Below are 25,613 nucleotides of genomic sequence, written 5' to 3' on the forward strand. Positions count from 1 at the left end.
GTGCTCTGCTGCTCCAATCTGCATGGTAGGCTTGGACCAACAGAACAATCAGATGGCGAGGAGGCACCATCCTCTCAGCTGATTGAGACATCATGGTTTCACCTGGATGGTCCCAATCAGCTCCGCTGAGCTGCCAGGACACTTTTACTTTTGTTTACGATGTCGCGATCAACTTTGATCGTGGCATCTAAAAGGTTAATGCCGGGCATCGACTCAATCGGAGGTGCCCAGCTTTAAACCTGGGTCCTGGCGCTGAAAGAAGTCGGGACCCTCAGAATTTGAAGTGTGCTCAGCTTGTGAGCTTGCTTCAATGTCCAGTAACGGGACCAGGGCATACAGGTACGCCCTTGATGCTCAAGTACCGGGACACAAGGGTGTACCTGTACGCCCTTGGTCCCCAACAAGTTAAAAAAAAAAATCAATCCTTCCAGTACTTAGCTGCTGTATACTACAGATGAAGTTGAGTTGTTCTTTTCTGACCACACTGCTCTCTGCTGACACCTGTCTGTGTCAGATACTGTCCAGAGTAGCAACAAATCCCCATAGCAAACCTCTCCTACTCTGGACAGTTTCTGACATAGACAGAGGTGTCAGAAGAGAGCAGTGTGGTCAGGCAGAAAAGAACAACTTAAAGGGGTAGTCCAATGGTGAAAAACTTATCCCCTATCCTAAGGATAGGGGATAAGTTTGAGATCGCGGGGGGGGGGGGGGTCCGACCGCTGGGGCCCCCCTGCGATCTCTCTGTACTGGGGCCAGGCTCTCCGGACAGATAGCGGGTGTCGACCCCCGCACGAAGCGGCGGCCGACACCCCCCCTCAATACATCTCTATGGCAGAGCCGGAGATTGCCGAAGGCAGCGCTTCGGCTCTGCCATAGAGTTGTATTGAGGGGGCATGTCGGCTGCCGCTTCGTGCGGAGGTCGACACGCCCCCTTCCCGCGGGGCTCCGTACAGGAGATCGCAGGGGGCCCCAGCGGTCGGACCCCCCGCGATCTCAAACTTATCCCCTATCCTTAGGATAGGGGATAAGTTGTTCACCACTGGGTCACCACTGGACTACTCCTTTAACCTCCTTTGGAGCATACAGCAGCTGATAAGTACTAGAAGGGTTAAGATTTTTTTATAGAAGTAATTTCCAAATCTGTTTAACTTTCTTGCACCATTTGATATGAAATGTTGAGAACCCAGAGCTAAACTTCAAATTGCTGAATACTTATGTCCTTGCAAAATGCACATAAAGACTGTCCGTGCATTCTGGGAGCTGAGGTTTTGCAATAGCTGGTAGAAAACACATTGGTTGGGAAACACTGGTCTATACATTCACTAGCTGTTTACGTGACAAGCTTCAGACATGCCCTATCCTCAGAAGACTCCTGGAGATGTGCCAGGACCTCACCCGTGACCACTGTTCCCCGACCCTCCTCCATACAAGACGTGCTGCTAGAAGCCTGCTGACAGGACCGGTGTGAGGTGAAAAATCAGGTATTCCCGCCGCTTTCCGCTCGCCGTGCGAAGCCGCGTCTCCAGGAAGTGTGACCCGCGCGGCAAATTAACTCTTTCGCGCCCTTGCAGACAACACAAGCCTTCTGTACCGCTCTCCGTACCGCGGGTCCGGTAATGAAGAGGTTAAAAGAAAAGTGACGACGTCACGACACCGGAGCACGCCGGGAGCTGTAGTCCTTACCCCGTGGTTGCGGCAGAATGTGAATAAGAAGCTGTTACATACAGGTGAGGCTGTGCTATGTGTGAGGTATTGGCGGGTAAGTGGGAGGTAGAGCAGGCCAGTGTATTCCGGGTGTAGGACTACAAGTCACAGGGTGTCCTCTCGTGTTGCCGGGCAGTACTTCCTCATGAACAGGCCACGTTACTAGGTATCTGTAGGAATCGTATTGGCTGTCATTGTCTTCCTGTCATACACTGATGGGGTCAGCTGTTACCTCACTGTACACACCATGCGATTAATTGTCACAAATTCATAATATCTTTAGCTGTTTATAAGGACTATAGGAGCACAGGGGACTTTCTTCTATACTTCCTGTCCAAGCATTTGTATACATATCTCTATAGAGATCTACCTATGTCATTGTTTTCCAAACAGTGTGTCTCCAGCTGTTTGCAAAACTACAACTCCCAGCATACCCGGACAGCCTTTGGCTGTCCAGGCATGCTGGGAGTTGTAGTTTTGCAACAGCTGAAGCCACACGGTCTGAAAAACGCTCCCCTACGTAGAAGCAGTATCAACGTTTATTACAGGAAAAGCCATGATGTCTTGGTACCGTTCTCCCTGTTTTGCTGGGTGTGTTGACCATAGTGATATCATGTGACTTTGCACAGGTTTTAACCCCTTGAGGACCAGACAATTTTTCATATTTGCGCTTTTGTTTTTTCCTCCTCCCCCCTCTAAAATTCATAACCCTTTCAGTTTTCCATCTACAGACCCATATGAGGGCTTGTTTTTTTTGCGCCTTTGTAATTACATCAATTTCACCACATACTCTATGGGGAAAACCCCCAAAAAATAATTTGTGGAACAAAATATTAAAAAGCAAACCCTGCCATTTTGTAGATTTTGGGGCTTCCAATTCTACACAGTGCACTTTTCGGTAAAATTGACACCTTATCTTTATTTTGCCGGTCCATACAATTAAAATGATACCAACTTTTATATAGCTTTTGTTTTACTTCTCTTAAAAAAATTATAGCTTTTTGTACGCAAAATTAGCATGTTCAAAAATGTCTTCTTCTGACCCCTATAACTTTTGTATTTTTCCGTATACGGGAATACTCATTTTTTGTGCCATGATCTGCAGTTTTGATGGGATTTTTTGATCACTTTTTATAAATTGTTTAGGGTATACAAGGTGACTAGAGATGAGCGAACTTACAGTAAATTCGATTCGTCATGAACTTCTCGGCTCGGCAGTTGATGACTTATCCTGCATAAATTAGTTCAGTTTTCAGGTGCTCCGGTGGGCTGGAAAAGGTGGATACATTCCTAGGAAAGAGTCTCCTAGGACTGTATCCACCTTTTACAGCTCACAGGAGCACCTGAAGGCTGAACTAATTTATGCAGGATAAGTCATCAACTGCCGAGCCGAGAAGTTCGTGACGAATCGAATTTACTGTAAGTTCGCTCATCTCTAAAGGTGACCAAAAATACGTATAGGCCATTGTCAGTTTGTCTATTTTATAGTCCCCATAGAGGACTATTACATGTAATCTTCAGATTGCATACACTGTTCAATACTATGCCATAGCATTGATCAATGTTATTGGTGCTCCAGCCTGCCATGGCTGACTGGAGCTTTGGATTACCGATCGGACTGATCTCAGCTGATCGGGACACTGCGGTTTTACTGCTGTGCTCCCAATTGTTTAAAAAAAAAAAAAAAAAAAAAAAACATTTTAGAGGCTGTGATCAATTTTTTTGTGGCATCTAAGGGGTTAATGCCGGGCATCACCGTGATTGGCATCTGCTGCCGGGACCACCCTGCCATGACCCACTCAACTCCTGAGCATGTGTCATAGAAGCGAAGCGGGACAAAGTTGTACAGGTATGCCCTTCATCCTTAACCTGTTTAACCCCTTAAGGACACATGACGTTCTCATACGTCTCCATTTCCGAGTCCTTAAGGACACATGACGTATGAGAACGTCATGTGTTTTACCGGCCCCCCGCAACCATCTGGAGCGGAGCCGGTCCCCGATGCCTGCTGAAATCGTTCAGCAGGCATCGGGGCATATCGCCCAGGGGGGTCATTATGACCCCCCATGTCGGCGATGGCCGCAGATCGCTGGACAATTCAGTCCAGCGATCTGCGGCGGATTCCGGGTCAATCGGGTCTCCAGTGACCCGGTAACCCGGAATTATTGGCTGATCGGGGCCGTCAGAGACGGCCCCGAACAGCCATAGCCAGCAGGGGTGAGGTGGCACTGGTGCCACCTCACGATCGCCCTGATTCGTCGGCCGGATTACCGGCCGACCAATCAGGGCGCCTGCTGCGGGTGTCACTCCCGCAACCCGCTCCGCCCCTCTTCCGGAGGACGTGAGCGGGTGCGGGACGTGCACCCCGGGTGCTGGGGACCCCGATCCCCGGCGCCCCTGTTGGGATCGGGGCCCCAGGAGCAGCGGCGGCGGCGGAGACGACGAGGGACTGACCTGATGCGGCGAGGATCGTTGGAGGTGAGTGACAGCCTCCTGGTGTTGCTTAGCAACAGCTCCCAGCATGCAAAAAGGGCATGCTGGGAGCTGTAGTTATGCAACAGCAGGAGGCAGACCACCACAACTCCCAGCATGCCCTTATGGGCATGCTGGGACTTGTAGTTTTGCAACAGCTGGAGGCACATTCTTTCTATGGAAAAGTGTACCTTCAGCTGTTGTGTAACTACAACTCCCAGCTTGCACAATCAGCTAAAGTGCATGCTGGGAGTTGTAGTAGTGCATCTGGTGGTTGCATAACTACAACTCCCAGCATGCCCGTTGGCTGTCGGTGACTGCTGAGAGTTGTAGTTTTGCAACAGCTGAAGGCACACTAAGTTAAGTAGTAAACCAGTGTGTCTCCAGCTATTGCATAACTACAATCCCCAGCATCCCCAGCCAAAGTAGTATGCCTCCAGCTGTTGCATAACTACAACACCCAGCATGCCCTTCCGCTGTCCGTACATGCTGGGGGTTGTAGCTTTTGCAACAGCTGAAGGCACACTGGTTGCAAAACACTGAGTTTGTTACCAAACTCGGTGTTTCACAACCAGTGTGCCTCCAGCTGTTGCAAAACTACAACTCCCAGCATGCACTGATAGACCGTACATGCTGGGAGTTGTAGTTTTGCAACAGCTGGATGTTCCCCCCCCCAATGTGAACGTACAGGGTACACTCACATGGGCGGAGGATTACGGTTAGTATCCGGCTGCAAGTTTGAGGTGCGGCAAAATTTCTGCAGCAGCTCAAACTGCCAGCGAGAAACTACTGTGAACCCCCCGCCCGTGTGACTGTACCCTAAAAACACTACACTACACTAACACACAATAAAATAAAAAGTAAAAAACACTACATATACACATACCCCTACACAGCCCCCCTCCCCTCCCCAATAAAAATGAAAATGTCTGGTACGCCACTGTTTCTAAAACGGAGCCTCCAGCGGTTGCAAAACTACAACTCCCAGCATCCACTGATAGACCGTACATGCTGGGAGTTGTAGTTTTGCAACAGCTGGATGTTCCCCCCCCCCAATGTGAACGTACAGGGTACACTCACATGGGCGGAGGATTACAGTAAGTATCCGGCTGCAAGTTTGAGCTGCGTCAAATTTTCTGCCGTAGCTCAAACTGCCAGCGAGAAACTACTGTGAACCCCCGCCCGTGCGACTGTACCCTAAAAACACTACACTACACTAACACAAAATAAAAAGTAAAAAACACTACATATACACACACCCCTATACAACCCCCCTCCCCAATAAAAATGAAAAACGTCTGGTACGCCACTGTTTCCAAAACGGAGCCTCCAGCTGTTGCAAAACAACTACTCACAGTATTGCCAGATAGCCGTTGACTGTCCAGGCATGCTGGGAGTTTTACAACAGCTGGAGGCACCCTGTTTGGGAATCACTGGCGTAGAATACCCCTATGTCCACCCCTATGCAAGTCCCTAATTTAGGCCTCAAATGCGCATGGCGCTCTCACTTTGGAGCCCTGTCGTATTTCAAGGCAACAGTTTAGGGCCACATATGGGGTATCGCCGTACTCGGGAGAAATTGGGCTTCAAATTTTGGGGGGTATTTTCTGCTATTACCCTTTTAAAAAATGTAAAATTTTTGGGAAAACAAGCATTTTAGGTAAAAAAAATATATATTTTTTTACATATGCAAAAGTCGTGAAACACCTGTAGGGTATTAAGGTTCAAATTACCCCTTGTTACGTTCCCCAAGGGGTCTAGTTTCCAAAATGGTATGCCATGTGTTTTTTTTTTGCTGTCCTGGCACCATAGGGGGTTCCTAAATGCGGCATGCCCCCAGAGCAAAATTCGATTTCAAAAAGCCAAATGTGACTTCTTCTCTTCTGAGACCTGTAGTGCGCCAGCAGAGCACTTTTCACACCCATATGGGGTGTTTTCTGAATCGGGAGAAATTGGGCTTCAAATTTTGGTGGGTATTTTCTGCTATTACCCTTTTTAAAATTGTAAAAATTTTGGGAAACCAAGCATTTTAGGTAAAAAAAATAATTTTTTTTTACATATGCAAAAGTCGTGAAACACCTGTAGGGCATTAAGGTTCACGTTACACCTTGTTACGTTCCCCGAGGGGTCTAGTTTCCAAAATGGTATGCCATGTGTTTTTTTTTTTGCTGTTCTGGCACCATAGGGGCTTCCTAAATGCGGCATGCCCCCAGAGCAAAATTTGCTTTCAAAAAGCCAAATGTGACTCCTCCTCTTCTGAGACCTGTAGTGCACCAGCAGAGCACTTTTCACCCCCATGCGAGGTGTTTTCTGTATCGAGAGAAATTGGGCTTCAAATTTTGGGGGGTATTTTCTGCTATTACCCTTTTTAAAAATGTAAAATTTTTGGGAAACCAAGCATTTTAGGTAAAAAAAATATATATTTTTTTTACATATGCAAAAGTCGTGAATCACCTGTGGGGTATTAAGGTTCACTTTACCCCTTGTTACGTTCCCTGAGGGGTCTAGTTTCCAAAATGGTATGCCATGTGTTTTTTTTTTGCTGTCCTGGCACCATAGGGGCTTCCTAAATGCGGCATGCCCCCCAAAAACCATTTGTCGCTCCTTCCCTTCTGAGCCCTCTACTGCGCCCGCCGAACAATTAACATAGACATATGAGTTATGTGCTTACTCGAGAGAAATTGGGTTTCAAATACAAGTAAAAATTTTCTCCTTTTTATCCCTTGCAAAAATTCAAAAATTGGGTCTACTAGAACATGCGAGTGTAAAAAAATGAAGATTTTGAATTTTCTCCTTCACTTTGCTGCTATTCCTGTGAAACACCTAAAGGGTTAATACACTTACTGAATGTTTTTTTGAATACTTTAGGGGGTGTAGTTTTTATAATGGGGTCTTTTATGGGGTATTTCTAATATGAAGACCCTTCAAATCCACTTCAAAACTGAACTGGTCCCTGAAAAATAGTGAGTTTGAAAATTTTGTGAAAAATTTCAAAATTGCTACTGAACTTTGAAGCCCTCTGGTGTCTTACAAAAGTAAAAACTCATAAATTTTATGATGCAAACATAAAGTAGACATATTGTATATGTGAACCCAAAAAAAATATATTTTGAATATCCATTTTCCTTACAAGCAGAGAGCTTCAAAGTTAGAAAAATGCAAAATTTTCATTTTTTTCATCAAATTTTGGGATTTTTCACCAAGAAAGGATGCAAGTTACCATTAAATTTTACCACTAAGTTAAAGTAGAATATGTCACGAAAAAACAATCTCGGAATCAGAATGATAACTAAAAGCATTCCAGAGTTATTAATGTTTAAAGTGACAGTGGTCAGAATTGCAAAAAACGCTCCGGTCCTTAAGGTATAAAATGGCCTGGTCCTTAAGGGGTTAAAGGGGTATTCCAGGCCAAAACTTTTTTTTTTTTATATATCAACTGGCTCCAGAAAGTTAAACAGATTTGTAAATTACTTCTATTAAAAAATCTTAATCCTTCCAATAGTTATTAGCTTCTGAAGTTGAGTTGTTGTTTTCTGTCTAACTCCTCAATGATGACTCACGTCCCGGGAGCTGTGCAGTTCCTATGGGGATATTCTCCCATCATGCACAGATCCCGGGACATGACATCATCATTGAGCAGTTAGACAGAAAACTTCAGAAGCTAATAACTATTGGCAGGATTAAGATTTTTTAATAGAAGTAATTTACAAATCTATTTAACTTTCCGAAGCCAGTTGATGTATAAAAAAAAGCTTTTGCCTGGAATACCCCTTTAAGGACCCAGGGCGTACCTGTACGTCCTGAGTCCGCTCCCGTTCTATAACGCAGCCGGGACCCGTGGCTAATAGTGCGCGGCATTGATCGTGGTGCCGCGCGCTATTAACCCTTTAGACACGGCGTTCAAAGTGGAATGCCGCGTCTAAAGTGAAACCATGCCAGTTAGCTCAGGGAGCTGTTTGGGATCGCCGCGGCGAAATCACGGCAACCCGAACAGCTTACAAGACAGCTGGAGGATCCCTACCTGCCTCCTCGCTGTCCGATCGCCGAATGACTAAAGATCATTTAACCCCTCCCCTAATAAAAGTTTGAATCACCCCCTTTTCCCATAAAAAAAATAAATAAAATTAAAAAAATGTGGTATCGCCGCGGCAATGTCCGAATTATAAAAATATATCGTTAATTAAACCGCACGGTCAATGGCGTACGCGCAAAAGAATTCTGATCATCGAGTCGTATCAATGCAAAAATGGTACTGCATGTAGTTATGATTTTTTCCAGATTACGACAAAAATCAAACCTATATAAGTAGTAGGGATAGACCAATATCGTTTTTTTAGGGCCGATAATCGGTGCAGGTTAGGGCCGATGGCCGATAACTTATACCGATATTCCGGTATAAGTTATCGGCTATTTAACCCCCTGCGACACCGCTACAGATCATTGATTTAATAGCCATAGGCCGCCGCCACCTGCTTCTCTCCCCCTACCTGTCAGTGTGGTCCGGGCCATCCTTCCTGTAGTGTCCGGGGGCGTTCCGGGTGAAGAGTGAACCGGTCCGGGCTGTCCTTCTTCTCTGGCGGTCATCTTCTCCACTCCGGGCAGGCTCCGGCCTAGTACACTGCATAGACGCCGCTGCGCAGTGACGCCCGTGCGCAGCGACGCACCTGACGTCACGGCGTAGCGGCGTCTATGCAGCTTACTAGGCCGGAGCCTGCCCGGAGTGGAGAAGATGACCGCCGGAGAAGGACAGCCCGGACCGGTTCACTCTTCACCCGAAACGCCCCCAGACACTACAGGAAGGAAGGATGGATGGCCCGGACCAGCCCCATTACGGGTAAGTTTAATTTTTTTTATTGACTCGGAGGGTGGGGGAGGGGCCCGACCGGTATACCGCCCAGCATCACGGTGGGGGGTGCAACTCGGTGCGGTGGGTCGGCGGTGCGGCGGGGTGGCGGTCGCGGTGGGGGCGGTGCGGGGGGCATTATCGGCTTATCGGCAAGGTAATTGCCAATACCGATAATGCCCAAAATCGTGATTATCGGCCGATAATATCGGCCATACCGATAATCGGTCGATCCCTAATAAGTAGGGTATCATTTTAATCGTATGGATCTACAGAATAAAGAGAAGGTGTCATTTTTTCCGAAACGTAGAAACGGAAGCCCCCAAAATTTACAAAATGGCTTTTTTTTTTTTTCAATTTTGTCTCACAATTAATTTTTTTTCCGTTTCATCGTAGATTTTTGGGTAAAATGACTGATGTCATTACAAAGTAGAATTGGTGGCGCAAAGAATAATCAATCATATGGATTTTTAGGTGCAAAATTGAAATTGTTATGATTTTTTAAAGGTAAGGAGGAAAAAACGAAAATGCAAAAATGGAAAAACCCTGCGTCGTTAAAGGGGTTATCCAGGGAAAAACTTTATTTTTTATATATCAACTGGCTCCAGAAAGTTAAACAGATTTGTAAATTACTTCTATTACAAAATCGTAATCCTTTCAGTACTTATGAGCTGCTAAAGTTGAGTTGTTTTTTCTGTCTAAGTGCTCTCTGATGACACGTGTCTCGGGAACCCGACAGTTTAGAAGCAAATCCCCATAGCAAACCTCTTCTACTCAGTGCAGTTTCAGAGACAAGCTGAGATGTCAGCAGAGAGCACTGTTGCCAGACAGAAAACAACAACTCATCTCTCATTCACTCTGACTCTCTCTTTTATTTTTTGTAATGAAAGCATTCTACAGAGGTAGAGCCCTAAGGCCGAGTTCACACTGGTACTGCAGATGCCTCCTCCGGAATCAGTACTTATTGGCCACACAGACATTAAAAGGTGTCCCATTCACTACAGCGCAGTCCTGTGTTTTCTCTGGTGGGTTGCGTCAAAAGATTGAACATATTTAGTCTTCCGGTGGAGTCAAATTTCTCATTGTAGGTTTCGCTTGGAAATTCTGTTGTTTGAACTATGCAGCGAAATCCCATTGAATTCAATGGGAGGCTGCTGCACGCTGATGCTGCTCTCCATTGTTTGAACATACCCTAAGGCAGTGTTTTTCAACCAGTGTGCCTGCAGCTGTTGCAAAACTACAACTCCTAGCATGCCCGGATAGCCTTTGGCTGTCCGGGCATGCTGGGAGTTGTAGTTTTGCAACAGCTAGAGGCACATTGTTTATAAAAAAAAAAACTGCCCTAAGGCTTTGTTCAGACGGTGGAATGTTTGCACAGAAAATTCCAGCGCGGACATTCCACCAACAGTGGAGTGCCGGCAGAACATGCCGCGCTTATACCGGTTGGAAATACACAGTCTCATAGACTCCAGAATCAGGATTTCAGCAACAGAAACATCTGCTCAGGAATTCTGCTCAGAAATTCCATTGTGCGAACATGGCCTAATACTCCAAGCTGAGAAATTGCGACTATTGTATCCGTGTGAGGTAATGCTCTGTAAGCTAAACAGATTGGATTTCAGTCTGATAAATGGATGAAAACTAGCAGAGAGATTTGCCTTTGGTTTTTGTCATTAACTATACGTTGTTCATTTTTATTAATCTTTGCTTTTCATTTTCTTTGTGCAGGTGGCTGGTATTATGCTGTTGTTCACATTTGACTAGAAGTGAATTAAAATTTGTGTATTATTCAGGAATACTAAAACATAAAAAAAAAAAAAGTGAAAATGGACGAAAGAGCCCGAAGCTTACTTCTTCAGAATCGAGCATTGCTAGCAAAAGATATCCGATCTGCCTATATAATGGACCATATGATCAGTGATGAGATCATTACTAAAGAGGAGGAGGAAATGGTTAAAAATAAGGTATTTGCCTTTTATTTACACTGCATCAACAAGCCCAGCATAGTGCTGACAGTCACCTTATAGATGCATAAAGATCAGGTATCATACCACACAGCTGACTGGTTATCCAACTCTTGCTTCCGTTTGGCCTCAGGCCATGTTCACATGGCTGAAAATGTGCGGGCGGACATTCTGCACATTTGCTTGTTTTGTCGGCGCAAGGACCATTTGGAAATGTGGCGTCTCCATAGACAGCAATGCATTTTCAAGCGTAATCTGCAGCGCAATTTTCCTGCCTATTTCCGCTCGTAAAGTTCACTGTGTGAACTAGAGATGAGCAAACTTACAGTAAATTTGAGTTCAGCTTTCAGGTGCTCCGATGGGCTGGAAAAGGTGGATACAGTCCTAGGAGACTCTTTCCTAGGACTGTATCCACCTTTTCCAGCCCACCAGAGCACCTGAAAGCTGAACTAATTTACGCAGGATAAGTCGAGAAGTTCGTGACGAACCGAATTTACTGTAAGTTCGATCATCTCTAGTGTGAACGTAGCCTCAGACTGTACATCACTTACATTCATAGTGGCTGTGCATGGTTTTACAGCTCCTACCTTTTCACTTTAATGGGTTGACGCTGTAATACCACCCAAACCACTGATGTAGACATGTAGCATTTTGGAGGAGTCCTTACAAGCGGGTGTTAGGGCTCCTCTGAAATGCACTGTCTACATCAGCGGTGTCCAAACTGTGGCCCTCCAGATGTTGCAAAACTACAATTTCTTGCATGCCCAGACAGTATATGGCTGTCCGGGCATGCTAGGAGTTGTATTTTTGCAACATCTGGAGGCCCGCAGTTTGGACGCCACTTGTCTACATAAACGGCAAAGCATTTTTGCTCTGCAGAAAGATAGAAGAGGTTGATTATTTGAATTGATAACTTGAACTTCTGCTGCAAATGCTCTGGAAAATTCTGCCGTGTGCATGGTGCAGCAGAATCCCATTGAAAACAATGTGAGGCTGCTGCAACAGAATTTCTGAGCAGAATTTTTCAGATGGATTCTGCTCGAATATTCCGCCATGTGAATGGGTCCTTAAAGGCCACAGCACACAAGTGCTGCGGCCTCTTCAAATAATGGATCGTTGGGGGAGCCAAGAATTAGACCCCCACTTGCTTGATATTAGTGGCCTATTGTGAGGATGGACAATTAGTTTCAAACAACTGGATAACCCCTCTGCAGTAGCAGCTGTCAGAAGTTATAAACACATCATCTGGTTGAAATAATTTTCTTTTAATTTGTTTGATATTTCTTTTATAGGCTACTCAACTTGACCGAGCAAATGAACTCCTCAAGATTATTCTCAGCAAAGACAACAGAGCCTTTGTTTCCTTTTACAATGCTCTGAAACATGAAGGGTACAAAGACTTGGCTGCTCTTTTAAAAGGGGCATCCTCCATTGACATATTTGGAAGTGGCAAAGTTTCATCAAACGGTATTACATCATATGGTGAGTTTCTTTATCTTTATGGTTGAAATATAAACAGCAAAACAAAGCTGTTTATGGACATATAATATTTTGTGTTTCTGTTATTTTCCTGTTGTGAATTGTAACTTGGAGAAGAAATACTTGTTTATAAAAGATGTTGCTAAGGATTTTTTGTTATTGTTCTATACAGTATGCATACAAAATATATATAGTAACACATAGCTTTTACACTGATGCGAGATAATATTGCATTTTGTTTGTGCAAATAAATTTTGTCAATAAAGTTGGGGATACATTTTTTTTTCTCCCCCCCCACCCCCCCCGCACATTTGTACCGTGAATGACAAAAAGGGAGAAAGCCATTGCCAGAAACCTTTCATAGTGGGTAATCTTCCTGAGATCAAAGAAATCGTAGGAAAAAACACTATGGGTAGGGGCACACGTAACGGATCCGCAGCGTATTTTTTGCTGCGGATCCGCCGGTGACCCGACCCTTAGTGTGCCTCCAGCTGTGACCAAAAGCTCTCTTGCAGTGTACTCAGCAGCTGGAGGCACACTATGGGTCGGGTCACCGGCGGATCCTTTTTCTTACGCTGCGGATCCGTTACGTGTGCACCTACCCTAATTGTGATAGAAAAGGGAGAAAGAGTGCAGATATCTTCTCTTCTTGGTGGGAGGGCTATACAAGGAAGAGATGACAAAACCAGTCTGTGATCTTTGTTTCTGATGTCACTAGCTGCTTCCCTTCTCCCTTACACAAACACAAAAATGCACATACGCACACAGTACCAGGAAGTAAAACTTTTCACCCTGATCCCCCAACACCAGCTAAGCCCCTAGTAGGGTTGAGAGATATGGTCTTAAATTAAAATTCGCTTTTATTTTTCCCGTCCCCAAATTTAGGATGATCCTTGATTTTTTTTTAAAGGGGTACTCCTCCGAAAAACATCTTTAGTCCCTATCCAAAGCATAGGGGATAAGATGTATGATCGCGGAGATCCCGCTGCTGGGGACCACTGTGATCTCCGGGTCGGCAGTGCCGGCGTCCGCAACATGGAAGCTTGGAGCTTCCGCGTTCATGACGTCACGCAACGCCCCCTACATTCAGGTCTATAGGAGGGGGTGTGACGGGTAGTACGTAGCCATCACGCCTCCTTCCATAGACCTGAATGGGCGGCTGTAGTAGCCAGTCATCTGACACAGAGCGGAATTCACTGTGTGCACAGATGACTAGGGTGCCGCGTTGGAGATTTGGATAGGGGAGAAGATGTTTTTCGGCAAAGTACCCCTTTTTAAGCTTGATTTAAATTCTGGTCATTAGAGAAAGCTTTTGAAATGCTGCAGAAACATTTCAAAAGTCTTGATCGTTCGGATGTTTACACCCCCACTGATTGTTAGGACGATCCAGGAGAAGTGTGCGTGGTTATGCGCCTTTTCCAGCTCACTGCAGGAGGCAAGCTCCATAGGATTATAATAGAGCTCATCTTGTGCAGTAAGTCTGAAATTACAGCGAATTGGGGAGTGAAGCGCATAACTACTCAGAAGACACTCTGACCCCAACCAATCAAAACTTTTGACATGTCTCTGCACCATGTCAAAAGCTTTTTCTAGCGATAAAGACAGAGGAGGTCAGAGATCGCAATAAAAGTCGTCAATTCATTAGGAACTTCACAACCATTCCGTTGGTGTCCCTAGACACGAAACGCATTAACTCTATCTTCTGCTTGCAAGTTATTTATTTGTCCTGAAAGTCACGTTGTGATTTTTAAAGTTCCTAATAAATTGAAGACTTTTTTTATTGTGATCGCTGGCCTCCCCTTCTTCTTTGCTATATTGGTTTGGAGACCGGGCCGTGCTGATTAGAGGTGGTGAGCGGATCTTCATCCTTCCCTTACGTTTTTGTAACAACATTTAACTTAGAGTACCTGACATGATCTTGTTAAATGTTATAATCCACCCAGTGCACTGCCCCCATCATGATAATTCACCCCCTGCCTTTATTTTTATAAATTTTAGTTTATAATTTTAGTTTTCTACCTTGATATTGCTCGGTATTTTCTGCTTAGTCTCAGTCAGATTCACAGACTGGGAAGGGGTGTTACCCAGCAGGCTGTGACATCATCTGAAGCCATACAGGGGAGAACTTTCTCCCTCACTCTTCTACACACAGCCCAGAGCAATTCAGTGTGAGATGAGCAATGATTGGCTGAGGCTTCCTCCCCTAAAGCCAGCAGGAGTCCAAAGTCTGTGCAAGAGGTGGGGGGGGGGGGGGGAAATGTGCTCTGGACAAGTAGGGAGACACCTAGAGGCCGCTATTTTAAACACAAAACCTAGAAAACGTAATTTTTTTTTTTTAATTTTTTTTTTAAACAAGAAATTTTTAGAAAGAATTTTTTTTTTTGATTTACCATAAGGAGTTCAATAGCAAAAATTTGTTTTAATGAGTTTTAAGGACTTGTTTCAGCATTTTCTTTTTTCCTTCTCCCCTTCTAAAAACCATAAATCTTTTTATTTTTTTCCACATAGAGGGCCATTTTATTTTGTAATTGCTCCCTTCATATTACCCTATAATATACTATGAAGCCAAAACATATTTGTGAGATAAAAAAACAAACAAATTTTAGAGCTTTTTGTTTTCACATGAATCGCCATGTGGTAAAACCAACACATTTTTGCCCTCTTATTGATTTAAAAAAAAAAAAAATTAATAACTGGGGGAAAAGGGAAGGTATTTTAATCTCTTTTCGACCTTACCTATAACTTGTGGATGAAAACAAGAACTGAATGGGGAGAAAAGTACATTGTACATGTACATTGGAGAAAAGATCTTATTAGTGGATGAATAATATTCTATCTGATCTTGTCTGATTTTTAGTAAAAACAGCCCTGTGTGAAGGTGGAGTGCCACAGAGACCAGTGGTGTTTGTATCTCGAAAAAAGCTGGTAAAGGACATCCAGGACAACTTGCACCGACTTATGAATGATTCTGGTTGGGTAATAGTGTATGGAATGGCAGGCTGTGGCAAGTCAGTATTAGCCGCTGAAGCACTCAGGGACCACAATATTCTAAAAGGTAAAATTTCAGCTCTTAATTACCAGAAAATTCATGTCATGGTTGTTTCATTACAACAGTATTAAAGGGTTACTCCGCCCCTATCCATCTTATCCCCTATCCATCTTATCCCCTATCCAAAGGATAGGGGATAAGATGTCTGATTGTGGGAATCCCGCCGCTGGGGACCCCCGGGATCTCGTCTGCAGCACCCCTGACATTACTGCACAGAGCAAACGCTCTCTGTGCGTTATGACTGGCAATACAGGGGCCGGAGCATCGTGACGTCACGCCCCCTCCCATAGACTTGCATTAAGGGGGCGAGCCGTCACGAGGGGGCAGAGCTGTAACATCATGATGCTCGGGCCCCTGTATCGCTCGCCATTATGCACAGAGTGAGTTTGCTTTGTGCAGTAATGACAGAGGGATGCTGCAGCCGAGATCGCGGGGGTCCCCAGCAGCGGGATCCCCCCCAATCGGACATCTTTTCCCCTATCCTTTTGGATAGGGGATAAGATGTCTAGCGGCAGAGTACCCCTTTAATTCCTTAACGAATGTTTGGAGGTTTTCACAATTGTTGTTAGACTGCGAACACATATGGCTGCAGATTTTGGAAATGAGGATGTTGCTGCAAGCTGTACTGTGCAGCAGAAAGTCAGGTGGGAACAAGGTATGAAAAGGTTTGGGGCAGCAATCACTTTATCCAGGGCAGAAACCCCAGATCTTCTTTTCTTAACATCTAGTGATGCCAGTGACAGACCATTTACCATTACTTATTGTGCATCATCTGAAAATAGATCTGTGTGCAATTCGTCTTCTATAGCTTGCAGTTTACACATGATCTGGTAACCTTTTACTGTTTTGTGGTTGTGCTTATCCTCAGACTGTTTCCCCGGGGGAGTTCACTGGCTTTCTGTTGGAAAACAGGACAAAGCAGGTTTGCTGATGAAGCTGCAGAATCTGTGTATTCGCCTGGATCAAGACTGCAAGTATTCACAGAGGCCTCCTCTGAATATTGAGGAGGCAAGAGACAGACTTCGCAGGCTTATTATGCAATCATATCCCAGGTAGTTGGGCAACTGTCGGGCAAGTTGTTTTCTGCAACACTGGATATACCTTTTATAATATCAACTTACTTTCCTATTTACATGGTTTACATTTATAACCTTTTTGTTTGTTACTCACAGAGAGAATTGGTTTTCAGAGGTAAATAGGTTGCTTTCTTCAAGAAACTGATCCACTCTGTCTGGTGGCCATTTCTAGTATTGCTGCTCAGCTCCATTTAAAGGGAATGTATCACTTTTTTTTTAAATTAACTTTAAATCCAGATACATTTTTTTTTTTTTTTTGGTTTCCGAATATGATTTATGGCCTATCCCCAGGACAGTCCACCAATTAGAGATGAGTGAACTTACAGTAAATTCGATTCGTCACAAACTTCTCGGCTTGGCAGTTGATGACTTTTCCTGCATAAATTAGTTCAGCTTTCAGGTGCTCCGGTGGGCTGGAAAAGGTGGATACAGTCCTAGGAGACTCTTTCCTAGGAATGTATCCACCTTTTCCAGCCCACCGGAGCACCTGAAGGCTGAACTAATTTACGCAGGAAAAGTCATCAACTGCCGAGCCGAGAAGTTCGTGACAAATCAAATTTACTGTAAGCTCATCTCTACCACCAATCACTAATAGGCAGTGTTTCTGCTGTTCAATACAGATGTGGTGCCCCTACTACATAATGAACGAGGCCAGAACAAAGTAGTGACTGGCATGGTTACTGTAGCTCTGATCCTATCCCCGAATGGGCTGCAGTAATGCAGTGCCACCACTACACAATGAATGAAGTCTTACCATTCATTGTGAACTGTGGAAACCCTGGTTGTGCTGAACAACCGATCATCAGGGGTTGGCTATTCTGAGGATCGGCTATTAATTGTATTAGCCCAGAAAACCATTCAGACGTATGCTTTATAGCAGCTGCATAAACCATATGAATTTGAAGTCTGAAGAAGGATCATTGACTTCAATGGGTGACTGTTGTGGACATGCTCTATGACTTGTGCAGAGGTCATTGTTTAGGGAGGAGGGGGGGGGGGGGGAAGTTGAGCTGTGACCATCTCCTACTGTGAATGGGGGATCCTGTATCTCTTACTTTATAATAGAGGTGTCACCATTGTAATCCTACATGTGATCACAAGTAGATGACTACCAAGAGTGAAGACTTCGAAGTTTTCAGGACTTTTTCTTTAATATAACGTAATAATAAAAATTATTATGGAAAACTTAATCACCTAAAAATCTAAAATGTTTAAATAGTACCTGTCACCAAATAAAACTCTTGTGTAATTAGCAGACCCTTTCCAATTCACTTGCTTTTTAAATTATCAACATAAATGTTTAAAATGTAATATAAAAATTGGCCACTAGGGGGCTCTGTTCCCTGCCACAATTAATACAGTGAGTTTGGTCTCCTCCTGGCCTGGCAGGAGTCCAAATGTAGGAAGTGCTTATCTGCACTGAGCTTGATTGACAGCTGCACAGAAAGTGAAAGCTTTTCAGATTCTCACTGAAAGCTGCAGGAGAGCCTCACTGATGGCAACACAGGCTGAAACATGCACAGAGCCTGAGGTCTTCTATTCATCACAACTCTGTAACCATGTGAGGGCGGAAGTGGTCCCCCAGCAGGCTTCATTGATGTCATGCCTGCTGGGAAACGCCCACTTTCTCCTGATGGGGAAAGTGAGTAAGGAGAGTTTTTTTTTTTTCCTGAAATAGTTTTTAAGGGCTGGAGGGGTGTTAAGAGTAGTTAAGGAACATAGCCTGAGGTAGTTTAGAACAGTTTATTTGGTGACGGGTACTTTTTAACCCCTTCCCGCAGACTGCCGTTTATAAACGGCGGGTTGTGCAGTGCTTTCGCGCACCCCGCCGTTTATAAAAGGCATAAAGTTAACCCGGCGCAGCGCAGCATCGCGCGGGTTAACCAGCAGATGGTCCTGGTCAGCCATCACTGTGATTGGTCCCTGTGGACCAATCACAGTGACCTGGGGTGAAAGTTCAGATCCCCCGCACTGCCCGCCCCTGGAAGTTGGGCAGAACGGGGGAAGATGGCTGCGAGGGCTCGCGGGGACCTGCGGCATAGGGGGGGGGGGGGGGGGGGGGGGGGAGAAACACGCGGTGACCGGCGGCCTTACCTGGAGCAGCGGTGGGACAGAGGAGCAGCACGGGACCGGCCACGTGGAGGAGCAGCAACGGGACCGGCAGGTAAGTACATGGTCCTCAGAGGCAGCAGTGAAGATCTTCACTGCTGCTTCTAGAAGTCTGAAAACTACAACTCCCAGCATGCCCAGACAGCCTTTCTCTGTCTGGGCATGGTGGGAGTTGTAGTTTAGCAACTTCTGGAGGGCCCCAGTTTGGAGACCATTGTATAATGGTCTCCAATCTGTGCTCTTCCAGCTGTTGCAAAACTACAACTCCCAGCATGCCTGGACAGTCAGTGCATGTTGAGAGTTGTAGTTTTGCAATTGGAGACAAACTGGTTGGGAAACATTGTCTGTTTCTAACTCAGTGTTTCCTAACCTGTGTGCCTCCAGCTGTAGCAAAACTATAACTCCCAGCATGCACTAACAGACCATGCATGCTGGGAGTTGCTGGTGCACCCCCCCCCCCCCCCCCCTGTGAATGTACAGGGTACATTCACATGGGTGAGGGTTTTACAGTGGGTTTGAGATGCAGCAAATTTTGCGCTGGGAAACTCGCTGTAATCCCCCGCCCGTGTGACTGTACCCTAAAAAAACTACACTACACTACACTACCATAAAATAAAAAGTTAAAAACTCTACTTATACACATACCCCTACACAGTCCCCCTCCCCCCCCCCCAATAAGAACGTCCGCTATGCCACCGTTTCCAAAGCAGAGCCTCCAGCTGTTGCAAAACAGCAACTCCCAGTATTGCCGGACAGCCATTGACTGTCCAAGCATGCTGGGAGTTTTGCAACAGCTGGAGGCACCCTGTTTGGGAATCACTGGCGTAGAATACCCCTATGCAAGTCCCTAATTTAGGCCACAAATGTGCATGGCGCTCTCTCACTTTGGAGCCCTGTCGTATTTCAAGTCAACAGTTTAGGGCCACATATGGGGTATCGCCGTACTCAGAAGAAATTGCGTTACAAGGTTTGGGGGGGCCTATTTCTCCTTTTAACCCTTCATGAAAAGAATGTTGGGGTCTACACCAGAATGTTAGTGTAAAAAAATTAAATTTTTTACACTAACATGCTGGTGTTGCCCCATACTTTACATTTTCACAATAGGTAAAAGGGGAAAAAAGCCCCCCAAAATTTGTAATGCAATTTCTACGGAGATACCCCATATGTGGGCACAAAGTGCTCTGGGGGTGCACAACAAGGCCCAGAAGGGAGAGTGCACCATGTACATTTGAGGTGATTTGCACAGGGGTGGCTGATTGTTACAGCGGTTTTGACAAACGCAAAAAACCCACATGTGACCCCATTTCGGAAACTAGACCCCTCACAGAATGTAATGAGGGGTGCAGTGAGAATTTACCCCCCCCCCCACAGGTGTCTGACAGATCTTTGGAACAGTGGTCCGTGAAAATTAAAACTTTTGTACAGCCCACTGTTCCAAACATCTGTCAGACACCAGTGGGGGGTAAATGCTCACTGTACCCCTTGTTATGTTCCTCAAGGGGTCTAGTTTCCAAGATAGTATGCCATGTTTTTTTTTTTTTTTTTTTTTGCTGTCCTGGAAATAGGGGCTTCCTAAATGCGACATGCCCCCCGAGCAAAATTTGCTCTCCAAAAGCCAAATATGACTCCTTCTCTTCTGAGCATTGTAGTTCGCCCGTAGTGCACTTCTGGTCAGCTTATGGGGTACCTCCATACTCAGAAGAGATGGGGTTACACATTTTGGGGGGTATTTTCTGCTAGGGCGGGCGGGCAATGTGTTAGATTTTTAATTGTCTCACACTATAGACTGTGGACTGCAGCCACAGTCTATTTTTTCAATTCACTTCTATAGCATGCAGTGTCATGCCAATCAATGCATTATGGATCAATATGTGTGAGGTTATTTTAATCTTGGCTCATTAAACGTTAAGTTTTATATTGGGTGGGAAATTTAGGGTCTCAGTGACCGCTTAGCGGTCAAATGTTAATAATATTGGATTTACCCTCCACTCATAGGTCCCTTTTGTTGCATTTATTTTCTGCTATTAACCCTGGCAAAAATGTGAAATTTGGGGGGAAACACACATTTTAGTGAAGAAAAAAATTATTTTTTTTCCATATGCAAAAGTTGTGAAACACCTGTGGGGTATTAAGGCTCACTTTATTCCTTGTTACGTTCCTCAAGGGGTCTAGTTTCCAAAATGGTATGCCATGTGTGTTTTTTTTATTTTTTATTTTTTTTGCTGTTCTGGCACCATAGGGGCTTCCTAAATGCAACATGCCCCCCAAAAACCATTTCAGAAAAACGTACTCTCCAAAATCCCCTTGTCGCTTCTGAGCCCTCTATTGCGCCCGCCGAACACTTTACATAGATATATGAGGTATGTGCTTACTCGAGAAAAATTCGGCTACAAATTTAAGTATAATTTTTTTCCTTTTACCCCTTGTAAAAATTCCAAAATTGGGTCTACAAGAACATGTGAGTGTAAAAAATGAAGATGTGAATTTTCTCCTTCACTTTGCTGCTATTCCTGTGAAACACCTAAAGGGTTAAAACGCTGACTGTCATTTTGAATACTTTGGGGGGGGGGGGGGGGGGGGGGTGCAGTTTTTATAATGGGGTCATTTGTGGGGTATTTCTAATATGAAGACCCTTCAAATCTACTTCAAACCTAAGCTGGTCCCTGAAAAATAGTGAGTTTGAAAATGTTGTGAAAAATTGGAAATTTGCTGCTGAACTTTGAAGCCCTCTGCTGTCTTCCAAAAGTAAAAACTCATCAATTTTATGATGCAGTCATAAAGTAGACATATTGTATTTGTGAATCAAAAAATAAATAAATTGTAATATCGATTTTCCTTACAAGCAGAAAGCTTCAAAGTTAGAAAAATGCCAAATTTTCAAATTTTTCATCAAATTTGGGGATTTTTCACCAAGAAAGGATGCAAGTTACCACAAAAATTTACCACTATGTTAAAGTAGAATATGTCACAAAAAACTGTCTCTGAATCAGAATAACTAAAAGCATTCCAGAGTTATTAATGTTTAAAGTGACAGTGGTCAGATGTGCAAAAAAACGCTCTGGTCCTTAAGACCAAAATTGGCTTGGTCCTTAAGGGGTTAATATAGCTACCCAGCTATAGCTTACAATCACAGAGGGTCTCATGAGTAATTGATCTAAACTTTTGTCATCTGGACAACAGATTTGAACAGATTATGCCCAGCATGCACATTGTGAATTGGAATTTATTCCAGCAAAAAGATACAAGTACAATAGTAATGCTTTGACCCTGTGTTACATGTGTGGGTCTTTGTCAAGCTACGTATAGCTATCAATATACAATCTATTTTGCTATGTAACTAACAATGCCTCCAGCTGGCTGGGATCTATCTACATTGTTTATCTTTTAGTTTTAGTTCTAGCCACAGTCATTAAAATGCAAAGCAATGGGACCTTGTGCAGAACATCTTGGTACTCCACTGCTAATTTTAGCCCATTTTGTTTGTATTCTAAATACGTTTTATCTTAGGTCAATGGGAAATTTAGTCGATTGAACATGATTTTGAAAGTAAGTCATTCAGCTGACAATGCATATCAGAGCAAAAACCAAGCCATGAGGTTGAAACAACTGCCTGTAGAGTTCAGAGACATGATTGACTAGAGGCACAGATCTGGAGAAGTTAGTAACAACCAAGATAGAGTCTTGGTTGTTATAACAGAAAAAAAGTTTTCCATAGTGCAGTATTACCAGACCTAGGTTACCCCTCATGTGATTTGGCGCTTACCAGAGAAGGTTGTGCGCACAACACCGGACAAGGTATATAGGAAATTGGTTGTCGTCCCTCTGGAGCCTTTATGCACTAAAACTTGACAATATGCAGACTTTTTTTCTTAAATGAATAGCATGATCAGATTAGAAAAGTCTTGAGTGTTTTTCCAGATTTGGCCACCCCACTAAACCAAATTATCAAGGGAGAAAGCCCTTGTAAGGCTGGGTTCACACCACGTTTTTGCAAAAAAAAACAAAAAAAACTGATTCCTCAAAACCTGATTTAGGCTGCATTCACATATAGTTTTTGCAATGCGGTTCCTGTATCCAGTTCCAGTGTAAAAAAAATAAAAATAAATAAATAAAAAAATAAAAAATTATGGAGCCGTATTACAAACCGTATGTATAGACATGTCATTGAAAACCGTATGCCAAATGTAGCATCCGGTTGTGTACGTTTTGCATCAATTACGGTTTTATCAGTTTTTTCCGGTTCACAAAACCATAGTAAAGAAAGAGCAAGTCCAGCTCGCCATCTAAACCGCAGTGTCTCGGACACGTGTGGACCAACACGTATAGGATAGGCGTCCAGCACTCGTCATGCGGTAAAAACGACAGCTTTATTCATCATAGGAAGGACACAAACACTGCGGCATGAACAATAGTAACTCGTTTCAGCGGAGCATGTCCGCCTTAGTCATACCATAGTCTACTAACAAAACCAAAGTCTACGGTTTAATGTCCGGCTGAAAAACTGGAAACAACCCATATAGGTTTTTAAATGGTGGTCAATGGGTACCGTACAGAGCCGAATGTGCGTATGGTTCCATCCAGTTTGCACAATACGGTTTTGCAGTTTGCACATGCGCAGTGCATGCTGAAAGTTCTTCCCACAAATAGAACAAGAAGAACTTTATTTAATTAAGGACAAACCTAAAACCGTATTCATTCTTAAAATGTATGCAACCGGACATCTGTTTTCAAACCGTATACTGTTTAAAACCGTACAGAGGTATATGTTATAAGGTATAAGGTTGTGTACGGTTTGGTCCGGTTTTGAGACATATATATGTGTTTTGTATTTTTTTTTTTTTTTTTTTTTTTTTTACAAAAAACCTGATACGGGAACCATATTGCCAAAAAGAGATGTGAATGGAACCTAAACTGTAGCAAAACGTGTACAAATTTTAATCAGTATACGGTTGAAAACCCTTTAAAAAATTTTTTTTTTAAGTATACGTTTCAATACTGTTTTTATAATTTTTTTATTTTATTTTTTTTTTTTTACCCAGACCAAAACCGTGGTAGGCTACTGACAAAACTGTATAGGATACAAAACGGACAAAATCTGATGCATCTTTTGGCATATGGTTTTCAATGAAGAGTCAATGCATATGGTTTACAATATGGTTCCATACAATTTTCAAATTAAAAATGTATACAGGAGCTGTATTGCAAAAAATGTGGTGTGAAACCAGCCTAAGAGAGGTGACCAAGAACCCAATGGTCACACTTGCTGATCTCGTGTGCAGATGGGAGAAACTTCAAGAAGGTCAGCCATCACTGCAGCACTCCACCAATCTTGTCTTTATGGCAGAGGGTCCGGAAACAACGCTCTCCTTGGTAAAAAAAAAAATAAATAAAAAAAAAATGCATAAAAGCCCGCCTGGAGTTTGCAGAAAAACACCCAAAGGACCCTCAGATTATGAGACGCAAGATTTTTGGATCTGATGGCCTTAGTTCTAAGCATCATGTCTGCAGGAAACCAGGCACTGCTCATCACCTGCCTAATAGCATCCATACTTTTAAGCATGATGGTGGCAGCATCATGCTGTGGGGGTGTTCTATATACAGTAGTGGCTAGGACACAGACTGGTTAGGGTTAAGTAAAAGCTAAATGGAGTAAAGAACAGAGATATTCTTGATGAAAATCTGCTTCCTAGTGCTCTGGACCTCAGACTGGGCTAAAGGTTCACCTTACAACAAAGCAATGGCTCTAAGCACACAGCCAAGACAATTCAAGAGTGGCTTAGGGACAGCTCTGTGAATGTCCTTGAGTGGCCCAGCAAGAGCTCTGACTTGAACCTAATTGAACATCTCTGTAGAGACCTGAAAAATGGCTGTAAACCGATGGTCCCCATCCAACCTAATGCAGCTTAAATGGGCACTATTGGATACAAAAACTTTTTATATGTTGTACATCTTGTCAAAACATTAACCTTTCTAATATACTTCATAAGAAACCTTTTACTTCCTTTTTATAGAAATCATGGCTTATAAAACCATAGATTTGTCCAAGCTAAAGCATAGGCATGGACAAAGTCCAGTAAGTGAGGGTGGGCTAGCACTCCTCTGGGCTCTCTCCTGTCTGGTAGGACTCCTCTGGGCTCTGTCCTGTCCTATCAGACACAGAGGAGTGCTAGCCCCCACTCACTTACTGGACTTTGTCCACGCCTGTGCTTCAGCTTGGACAAAGCCATGATTTTATAAGCCATGATTTCTATAAAAAGGAAATAAAATTTTATCATGAAGTATATTAGAAAGGTTAATGTTTTGACAAGATGTACAACATATAAAAAGTTTTTGAATCTTACACTGCCCATTTGAGATGATCTGCAGAGAAAAATGGCAGAAAGTCCGGGTGTGAAAACTTTGTAGCATCATCCCCAAGAAAACTGGAGGCTATAATCAGTGCCAAAGGGGCTTCAACTAAGTACTGAGTAAAGGGAATATGTCCGTGTCCATGCAGAATTTTAGCTTTTCATTTTTAATAAATTAGCAAAGATTTCTAACATTTTGTTTTCACATTGTCACAAGGCCACAACGTAACAAAATGTAAAGAAAATAAAATGGATCTGAAGACTTTCTGAACTGTTTGTTCCTGCGTCCCTTGTACCCAAACTATTGTAGCCTGTCTTGGTAAACTGTATAAACGGCTTTATAGTATGTTTTATTATGAGCAATGGTATTTAAATATGTATTTCTATTTATTTTCTTAGGTCTCTGCTAATTTTGGATGACGTTTGGGATTCCTGGGTGCTAAAGGCATTTGACATCCAGTGCCGTGTTCTCGTAACAAGCAGAGACAGAAGTGTCATTGACACGGTTGCGGGTATGTATCTTCTTCTGAAATGTGAAATTTGAGCTTGCCAATTCCTGTGTTGTTACAC

The 25,613-nt window shown here is 43.7% G+C and overlaps 1 protein-coding gene across 4 annotated transcripts in view; it reads left to right on the top strand.

Moving 5' to 3' along the window:
- Nucleotides 1-1,115: 1,115 nt before the first annotated feature.
- The window catches only part of APAF1 (apoptotic peptidase activating factor 1), a 127,960-nt gene continuing 103,462 nt past the window's right edge, over nt 1,116-25,613 (top strand). The window contains exons 1-7 of one of the 4 annotated variants that reach the window (XM_056574626.1): nt 1,116-1,481; nt 1,572-1,727; nt 10,748-10,983; nt 12,276-12,465; nt 15,320-15,517; nt 16,380-16,563; nt 25,443-25,555. In XM_056574626.1, coding sequence (XP_056430601.1) covers nt 10,846-10,983; nt 12,276-12,465; nt 15,320-15,517; nt 16,380-16,563; nt 25,443-25,555 — 823 coding nt within the window. In that variant the 5' untranslated portion in view covers nt 1,116-1,481; nt 1,572-1,727; nt 10,748-10,845. Of the gene's footprint in view, nt 1,728-1,782; nt 1,871-10,747; nt 10,984-12,275; nt 12,466-15,319; nt 15,518-16,379; nt 16,564-25,442; nt 25,556-25,613 lie in introns of those variants that run through there. The other 3 variants (XM_056574624.1, XM_056574627.1, XM_056574628.1) reach the window with 3 other exon arrangements.

The sequence above is a fragment of the Hyla sarda genome, chromosome 4 (assembly GCF_029499605.1).
Source record: "Hyla sarda isolate aHylSar1 chromosome 4, aHylSar1.hap1, whole genome shotgun sequence".
In the NCBI taxonomy this organism is placed as follows: Eukaryota; Metazoa; Chordata; class Amphibia; order Anura; family Hylidae; genus Hyla; species Hyla sarda.